Source organism: Coregonus lavaretus (genome assembly GCF_964263955.1).
Source record: "Coregonus lavaretus genome assembly, chromosome: 1".
NCBI classification, from domain to species: domain Eukaryota; kingdom Metazoa; phylum Chordata; class Actinopteri; order Salmoniformes; family Salmonidae; genus Coregonus; species Coregonus lavaretus.
In genome coordinates, this window is record NC_139988.1 from 59,819,341 (window position 1) to 59,829,697 (window position 10,357).

General features: G+C 39.3%; 1 protein-coding gene across 1 annotated transcript in view; it reads right to left on the minus strand.

Annotated features, from left to right (window-relative positions):
• LOC311119445 (V-set and transmembrane domain-containing protein 4-like) overlaps positions 1 to 2,147 on the minus strand; it is a 48,417-nt gene extending 46,270 nt beyond the window's left edge. Inside the window, exon 1 of the mRNA XM_084157743.1 lies at positions 1,875 to 2,147. Coding sequence (XP_084013869.1) covers positions 1,875 to 1,926 — 52 coding nt within the window. The 5' untranslated portion in view covers positions 1,927 to 2,147. The remainder of the gene's footprint in view (positions 1 to 1,874) is intronic.
• Between the last annotated feature and the right edge of the window lie 8,210 nt (positions 2,148 to 10,357).

Sequence of the window (10,357 nt, forward strand, 5' to 3'; positions counted from 1 at the left end):
ATTCAGACCCTTTGTTTAGGCAAGTCTAAATTAGTTCAGGAGTAACATTTGGCTTAACAAATCACATAATAAGTTACATGGACTCACTCTGTGTGAAATAATAAGTGTTTACATGATTTTTGAATGATTAACCGTTCCTCTGTCCCCCATACATTCAACATATGTAAGGTCCCTCAGTCAACTATTGAATTTCAAGCACAGATTCAACTACAAAGACCAGGGAGCTTTTGGAAAGCCTCATAAAAAGGGCAGTGATTGGCAGATGGGTAATAATAACAAATTAGACATTGATTATCTCTTTAAGAATGGTCAAGTTAATAATTATGCTGTCGATCATATATGAAACCTCCCAGACACATCAAAGGTACAGTTGTCCTTCAGAACTGAGCTGCAGGACAGGAATGAAACTGCTCAGGGATGTTACCATGATGCCATTGGTGATTTTTAAACAGCTACGGAGTTCAATGGCTGTGATGGGAGAAAACTAGTGACTCCACAATAATGACCTAATTGACACAGTGAAAAGAAGAATACAAATATACAGAATATTCCAAAACATGCATCTCCCGAGTGGCGCAGTGGTCTAAGGCACTGCATCGCAGTGCTAGCTGTGCCACTAGAGATCCTGGTTCGAATCCAGGCTCTGTCGTAGCCGGCCGCGACCGGGAGACCCATGGGGCGGCGCGCAATTGGCCCAGCGTCGTCCAGGGTAGGGGAGGGAATGGCAAGCAGGGATGTAGCTCAGTTGATAGAGCACGGCGTTTGCAACGCCAGGGTTGTGGGTTCGTTTCCCACAGGGGGTATAAAAAAAAAATAAAAAAAAATAATAATGTATGCACTAACTAACTGTAAGTCGCTCTGGATAAGAGCGTCTGCTAAATGATGTAAAAAAAAAAAAGTATGCAACAAGGCACTAAAGTAATACTTTAAAAGAAACACAGCAAAGGAATACACTTTTTGGCCTAATTGCAAAGCCTTGTGTTTGGGCAAATCCAACACAACACATCACTGAGTAACTGCCTCCTTATTTTCAAACATGGTGGTGGCTGCATCATGGTATGGGTATGCTTACATCGGCAAATTCTGGGCGGTTTTTAGGATTAAAAGAAACGGGATGAAGCTAAGCACAGTCTGCTTCAGTCTGCTTTACACCAGAGAGTGTGAGAAGAATTCACCTTTAAGCAGGACAATAACCTACAACACAAGGCCAAATCTACACTGGAGTTGCTTACAGAGAAGACAGTGAATGTTCCTGAGTGGGCAAGTTACAGTATTGACTTAAATCTGCTTGAAAGTCTATGACAAGACTTGACCCCCAACATCTTGACAGAGCTTGAAGAATTTTGAAAATAATAATGGGAAAATATTTCACAATCCAGGTGTGCAAAGCACGTATAGACTTACCCAAGAAGACTCACAGCTGCAATCGATGCCATAGGTGATTCTAACATGTATTGACGCATGCAGTTATATTTGAGGTATTTCATTTCTATTAATATTTTTTTTAATAGGTTCTTCCACAATTCAAATTAAATCAATGTTAATCCCACTTTGTAACACAATAAAATGTGAAGAAATCCAAGGCATCTGAATACTTTTGCAAGGCACTGTATAGGGTTCTGTTTTGTTAATGTAATGTAAGAATGTTTGTATGGGATAACATATAAACAGTGGCCTGACAATGTACTGTATAAGTTAACATAGTTGAGAGTGTAGAGTATCCTGACAATTCAGAATGTGCAAACGTATTTCTTTATTTCTCCCTACTTATACAGAGATAAATTAACAGCAACTAAGTACAGGGTAGTGGTATGTTAGTACAGAGGTAGTACAGTATGTGAATACAGTGGTAGTACGTAAGTAGAGCACCTTACCTGCTATGAGAGCTCTAGTCAAGAGAACATACATTACAGAGGAGAAGTTCATTTTCCACAGTCAACCAATCCATAAACGCACACTGCACCTATACAATAAACTACACAACACAACTAGATGAAGTTATACATCTAGACACCGCCACGTAACAACTCTCCAGTAGTTACACCAGCCTCCAGAGCCCAGGCCACCATCTAGCCTACTCTGCTTTTCTCTCTTTTTGTCTCTCCTCTCTCAATTTCTAGCTCTCTGTTCCGAAATTCACTGTGTGTGTAATATGAAACAGTACATGCTCTGTTCTCACTTAGAAACTCCCCCTCAGTTCTCTCTCTCTCTCTCTCTCTCTCTCTCTCTCTCTCTCTCTCTCTCTCTCTCTCTCTCTCTCTCTCTCTCTCTCTCCCTCCCTCCTTCCCCTCCTTCCCCTGTTAAATGTAGGGAAATGTCATTTCCTGAGTGGTGTTTTGGAACAGCCACAGATTTCCAGCTGAAGCTGCCTAGAAGCATTAGGCAGGCCTAGCGGGTATCTGTGTGTGTGTGTGTGTGTGTGTGTGTGTGTGTGTGTGTGTGTGTGTGTGTGTGTGTGTGTGTGTGTGTGTGAGTGTGAGTGTGCGTGCGTGCGTGCGACCTCTCCCTGTGTCTGTCTCTCCAACAGAGTGGCAAGGTTAGTCCCAGGCTGTGGTCAGACTGGTCCAGTAGACTACAGGCCTGCTGGTTTAATGGCCAGGCTAAAGTGCTGAGCTAGTCTTACTGCTGGCTCTACGCCATGCCTAGACCGCTGGTGTTACACAACACACAACCCTTTATATACTATGTCTAACGGACTTAAGGAATCGCTCTTTCAAAATTGTTTTTATTTCCCCCTTTCTAGTCATTACACTTTCTTTTATGTAGTGTTGTTTACCTTTCATGCAGATTAATGTGAAATCACATGTAGTTTACACCTCTCCCTCCCCTTCCTCCCTGTATGCTCTAGTTGATGACTTCACAATTGGCAGCCAACTCAGTGTTGAGTTGTGGAATTCAGGAATAGAACACTGAAAATAATGACATTTCCAGCCTTTTTATGGTTGCATGATGACAGATAAAGGTTATAACCATGTGTAAGTGCATTTTGTGCAGTGTTAATAACTGCAGGTTCAATTTGGCTTACTATTTGGCAAGTACTGAACAGCTATCACACTATTTTGATCAATATGTTATAAAAGCTACCTTCATGTAAAGCGTTAGCTCTTTGTCAAATGTGGCTTGTATAACAGTCATGCAAACTTCAATTCTTCCAATGTTGTGCAGGATGACATTGAAAGCTCTTCCTACATTAACTCCTTTTGTAAAGATTAACTTACTGTACAGCAACTGAACAATGCCTTCCGACAGGTGGCGTCACTCCGACGCAACACTCGTCCCTTAACTGACAGTTGCAGACGGTTTGTCGCGCTATCTGACGTAAGACAATGGTAACAGAATAGAATAGAATAGAATAGAGAAACTAGATGTGGAAATTCTCGTCAAAGTTCACATAATGCTTTAAGACACCTTAAAACACAGTAAATCATGTTGACAGGGTTTTAAAGTGAAATGTAGAGCTCTCTGTACCGTCTCCCCTCACAGAGGAATCAGTTGATTCTGATTAATATGTGACGGAGGATAATAAACAGTTCATGCAAACAAAATGGTAGTGTAAAGCCACTTGTAATCCAGGAGTAGGCATCTGGCCCCTAACATAAAACAGAAGATAGATGCTTCTACCCATCTGCCACCACACGTACACACACTTCTGTTTAGATTCCCTGTTGCTCCCTACTGTGCTCCTCTCTGCCCCCATGTGGTTAAAATAGGCTACTTTTCACTTGGCTCACCCTTTTATACACCAGTTTACATTTTAGTCATTTAGCAGACGCTCTTATCCAGTGTGACTTACAGTAGTGAGTGCACACATTTTCATACTTTTTTTGTACTGGTCCCCCGTGGGAATCGAACCCACAGCGCTGGCGTTACAAGTACCATGCTCTACCAACTGAGCCAAACGGGACGAGTTCAACCATGGAGTTAGATCTAGCTATTCAGATTTTTCCAGAGAAAAGGGAAAACCTCCGAAACGGACGTGTTTCGGCGACAGCCTTCGTCAGTATTTGGATAACAATAGGCATTCATGATATTTATAGATGACGTCACATTGTAGTACTTTCTTTTTTTTCATGATCATTATTTACATTAATTATTTACACTCATTATTTGCATAACTGTTCTACTATTTTCCACAAGAGCAAAAAAAAAAAAATTGCACACCAAAATACTTTTTGCTGCTACAAACCTTTGAGTTGAGTTGACCAATTCCTCATTTTATTCATATCATTCCCACACACACACTCACAGACACATCCCTACCCTACCTTTGTATATAGAACCCAGCTCTGTGTCTGTGACCCCTGGCTTATAATAGATTATGAAAAGTGTCAAACAGCAAATTATATAATATAGCAACAAAGACATCCTAGCCACAACATATTTTGAATTTTAATTTTAACACATTTCTTTTGTTAATGAAACTATCAAACTTTCAACTTGTTTTTGATACATCTGGGATAAGGAGTGACATTGAAATGCCTAAAAAATAAAGGCAATTTTTCCTCGGTCAAAATCAGTTTCAGTTTTGGTAATAGTACACATAACTTAGACCCGGGAATCAACTGATTTCCATTTCTGGCTCTGCATGGTTCTCAGACAGTCTCACTTAAAGGTACGCTTTACCCCAAAACTATCTTTTAGTATGTTGTTCATTAGTCAGCAGTCAAGTTTTCAAGATAGAGCACTTTCAATACAGAGCAAAAACTTTGATGATGGGTTTTACATCATATGATGCATTTTGCATTACCACCGTTTATGGGTAAAGTGCCACATATGGGCCATTGAGTTTGAGGTTTGGCCCCATAATTACTTATTGGGTGTTCCACATATTGTGCCTTCAGAAAGTATTCACACCCGTTGATTTTTTCCACAGTTTGTTGTGTTACATAAAACATCGATTAAATATATGTTTTTTTCATTGGCCTACAAACAATACCCCATAATGTCAAAGTTGAATGATGTTTCTCATTTTTTATTGTATTTTTAAAGTAAAAAATGAAAAGCTGAAAGGTCTTGAGTCAATAAGTATTGAACGCCTTTGTTACGGCAAGCTTAAATAAGTTCAGGAGTAAAAATGTGCTTAACAAGTCACATAATAAGTCACACACACTCGCTCTGTGTGCAATAATAGTGTTAAACATGATTTTTGAATTACTACCTCATCTCTGTACACCACACATACAATTATCTATAAGGTCCCTCAGTCGAGTAGTGATTTTCAAACACAGATTCAACCACAAAGATCAGGGAGGTTTTCCAATGCCTCGCAAAGAACGGCACCTATTGGTAGATGGGTCAAATTAAAAAAAAAAGCTGACATTGAATATCCTTTTGAGCATGGTGAAGTTATTAATTACACTTTGGAATGTGTATCAATAAACCCAGTCACTGCAAAGATCCATTTTTAACTGCACTTATTTTTTCTTATTTTTTCCTTGATCATCTTTTAATGAAATTCTTAGCTTTTCACAAACTCAGGTTAAAAATAAGGTTTTTAAAGATGTTTAAATACTTCCAAAATGAAGGAAAATCGAATATGGCAGAGGTCATAGGTCCTTGAGGCAGATTTGTTCCTTATGATGAGAAACACTTAAAGGTACAATGGCTCTGCCATTTCCTGTTTGTTAAATCATTGTACAATCTAAACCGCTGTGAAATTTCAATAACCAAAAATATAGTATTTTCAGCTGTTTGAAGCTTATGTGCAAAACCAACAGTAAAAAGATGCAATAGTGAAACTTAATGACTGGAAATAATAGAAATAGCACCCATAGCCAGACCTACTGCTTATCAGACTTGCTTTCAATAAGAATGACAGATCTATAACTCACATTTCTATGTGAATTTGTTCGGGTCGCCCACAAAGTTGCCTGGTGGACCTGCCTACTGGACTTGTCCGCAATGTCCCCATACCCAGCACCCACTGACGGTCTGTCCTCTGATGTCATAGTTCAGAGGTCAGACTGTGAAACATAGAGGGATAATGTGTGTGTGTGTGTGTGTGTGTGTGTGTGTATGTGTGTGTTGTGAGGTTGTGGATCAGGGGAAATTAAAGGGAAGGCATTTTCATAGCAGTTGTAGCTTCCAGTCCTCTGGGGGCAGTTGGCGCTCATTTAACTCATTTGGGTCATTTATACAGCTACGGGAAAGACACACACACACATACACTAACAATAAAGAAAGAGAGGGAAAGAGAAAGAGGGTGATGTTGTTGATTCAATAGAAGAGAGAGAGGCAGAGAAGAGACCTAGAGAGACCGCAGTAGCAGCATAGAGTGTGATTACTTAAACCTCCCTAATGAACTGTGTTAATTATCTGTGTGATAAAGACAGAGTCCCATTTCTGCCTCTGAGACATGGGGCGAGAGGGGGAGGGAGGAGGAGGAGGGAGTGAGTAGGTTCTCATTCCATATCTTTTTCTTTAGAAGATGTGAGAAGGTTAAACCTCCTCATCACCCTCAATGATTAGCATGAAGTGCTATGGTACCACAACCAGGACAGTTGTACTGTATCATGAACTGTGTGTACAGTGCCTTCAGAAAGTATTCATACCCCTTGTCTTATTCCACATTTTGTTACAGCCTGAATTCTAAATGGATTAAATAGATTATTTTTTATTTTTTTATCACCCATCTACACACAATACCCCATAATGACAAAGTGAATATATGAAATACAGAAATATCAAATGTATACAAGTATTCACACCCCTGAGTCAATACTTTGTAGAAGCACCTTTGGCACCGATTACAGCTGTGACTTTCTGGGTAAGTCTCTAAGAGCTTTCCACACCTATAAGCTCTGTCAAATTGCTTGTTGATCCTTGCTAGACAACCATTTTCAGGTCTTGCCATAGATTTTCAAGTAGATGTAAGTCAAATATTCACTGTCTTCTTGGTAAGCAACTCCAGTGTAAATTCGGCCTTGTGTTTTAGGTTATTGTCCTGCTGAAAGGTGAATTCATCTCCCAGTGTCTGGTGGAAAACAGAACCAGGTTTTCCTCTAGGATTTTGCCTGTGCTTAGCTCCATTCCGTTTCTTTTTTATCTTGAAAACTCCCCAGCCACCACTATGCTTGAAAATATGAAGAGTGGTACTCAGTAATGTGTTGTGTTGGATTTGCCCCGAACATAACACTTTGTATTCAGGACAAAAAGTTAATTGTACAGGCTTGCTTCTTTTCACTCTGTCCATTAGGTTAGTATTGTGGAGTAACTACAATGTTGCTGATCCATCCTCAGTTTTCTCCTATCACAGCCATTAAACTCTGTAACTGTTTTAAAGTCACCATTGGCCTCATGGTGAAATCCCTGAGCGGTTTCCTTACTCTCGGCAACTGAGTTAGGAAGGACGCCTGTATAATTGTAGTGACTGGGTGTATTGATACACCATTCAATGTGTAATTAATAACTTCACCATGGGATATTCAATGTCTGCTTTTTTATTTTTACCCATCTACCAATAGGTGCCCTTTTGGAAAACCTCCCTGATCTTTTTGGTTGAATCTGTGTTTGAAATTCACTTCTCGACTGAGGGACCTTACAGATAATTGTATGTGTTCGGTACAGAGATGAGGTAGTCATTCAAAAATCATGTTAAACACTATTATTGCACACAGGGTGAGTGTGTGTGACTTAATTTTTACTCCTGAATGTATGTATGCTTGCCTTAAAAAGGGGGTTGAATACTTATTGACTCAAGACTTTCCATTTTTTATTAATTTGTAAAAATGTTGAAAAACATAATCCACTTTGACATTATGAGTTATTGTGTGTAGGCCACTGAAAAAAATAAATAATCTACATTTAATCCATTTTAAATTCAGACTGTAACACAACAAAATGTGGAAAAAGTCTAGGGGTGTGAATACTTTCTGAAGGCACTGTACAAACTATTCATGAATGAATCTACCCTTTTAAGAAGTAAAGAATGACCGTGTCTGAATACCCATACTTGCGTTCTAAATAGTACGCTTTTTGGGTATGCGAAAATATAACGATTTATAGTATGTGACATTTCGGAAATGTTGTATGCTTTAAATGCCAGGATGTCATACTAATTTCGGCTTCTCATCTAGTAGAATTCGCTGCACACAATTGAGGAAGATAATCATATGTTTACACCCACGTGTGCTTGACAACAGCTGATAATCAGATTAGGGGACATGCTCTGCAAAAATGAAAGAATGGCGGGGAACAAGCTCGATTGTGCATTACATGACGCCTTCTCAGTATGGATGAGTAGTATGTGGATATTTGTTGGTTACTACATATGCTTTTACTAAACAGTACGTTCTAAATAGTATGTCGTTTTAGTAAGCAAGACATATTTTGGACACGGCCACTACATGCCACTACGAACCCTTTTTGGTTCCAGGTAGAACTCTTTTGGGTTCCAGGTAGAACCCTCTGTTGAAAGGGTTCTACCTGGAACCAAAAGGGTTCTATCTGCAACCAAAAAGGGTTCTTCAAAGGGTTCTCCTATGGGGACAGCCAAAGAACCCTTTAAGGTTCTAGATAGTACCTTTTTTTCTAAGAGTGTACTTATCTAACGTGCAATTATGTTGATTCCCGCCATTTGTTCATTTTGGTACAGCGTGTCCCCTCAGCTGATTATCAGCTTTTGTCAATACACCTGTGTCTCAAAATACGATTATTTTCCTCAATAGAGAGCAGTGAATTCTACTAGATGAAAAGCAGAAATGAGTATGACATCCTGGCATTTAAAGCATACTACATTTCGAAATTTCACATACTATGAAACGTTTTTCCGCATACCCAAAATGCCTACTATTTAGAACGCAAGTACGGGTATTTGGACACGGCCACTGTCTTATTTCTAGACACACCAATTAGATAATGGTTGTAGGTTGTGTAAAGGTATGCTGCAGATTAGAGAGATCAGCCAGATTCCACCAGCAGTCATAAGTATTCACCCCCCTTGGATCCCTTCATATTTTATTGTGTTACAAAGTGGGATTAAAATGTATTTCACCAATGTACACCAAATACTTTGCAATGTCAAAGTGGGGAAAAAATTCTAACATTTAAGAAAATATATATGAAAAAAATAAAACACTTACATCTTGATTAGATAGGTATTCTTTTGGCAGCTATTACAGCGTTCTGTCTTTTGGGGTAAGGGCTTGATTCAATCCGTATAGCAGATTATAGTTCCGCGTTATAGCGCGATTTAAATGTAAATGTAATTTCCGACTGAGCCGACGTATGCAGCATTTACCATGAATGCAGTCTCTGCTAACACGGGAATATTGCCTTTAAATGTCAATCGTGCTACAACACGGATCTTCAGTGCTACTGATTGAATCAAGCCCTAAGTCTCTAAGGACTTGCCCATTATTCTTGGCAAAATTCTTCAAGTTCTGTCAAGTTGGTTGGGGATCATCGCTAGACAGACACTTTCAAGTCTTGCCATATATTTTCAAGCAGATTTAAGTCCAAACTACAACTAAGCCACTCAGGAACATTCAATGGCTTCTTGGTAAGCAACACCAGTGTATATTTGGCCTTTTGTTTTGGGTGATTGTCCTATTGGTATAAAGCAGAATGAAGCAGGTTTTCCTCTAGGATGTTGCTTGTGCTTAGCTCCATTCCGTTTCTTTTTATTCTGAAGAACACACCAGTCTTTACTGATGTCAAGCATACCCATAACATGATGCAGTCACCACCATGCTTGAAAATATGGAGGCAGTTACTCAGTGATGTGTTGTGTTGGCCAAACACAACGCTTTGCGTTTATGCTGTAGGCCAAAAAGTGTATTCCTTTGCCGTGCTTTTGCAGTATTACTTTAGTACCTTGTTGCAAATAAGATGAATGTTTTGGAATATTTATATTCTATATAGGCTTCTTTATTTTCAGACTGTCATTTACTGTAGGTCATTATTGTAGAGTAACTACAATGTTGTTGATCCATCCTCAGTTTTCTCCCATCACAGCAATAGCCACTATGGTAATTCCACGCCTCTTCTTATCGGCGAGCCGTTTCCGGTGCGTCGTCAGGCATTTCCAGGAGGGATGAAATTCATAAAAAATGTATCAAATTTGTTAAGATTAATGACATTCACATAATTTGAAAGCTTCAGCAATGCGCTGGTGAGAAGAATATAGGATTTTTTTTTAATGAGTGTTTCCACATAGCATAACCACTACAAAGCTGATGCTAGTTAGCTAGCTAGCCTCTTCCATAGACTTGGCATGGCTGGTTAGCTAGCTAGCATCAGAGCCTTCTGGCTAATATCATAGTCTGTATCTATTATCTAACGTTGTGTAACAGGTCTATGTACTTGTCATATTAGTTGAGGCTAACATTAGCTTACAAAATTATTTTTTGCTTGGGTG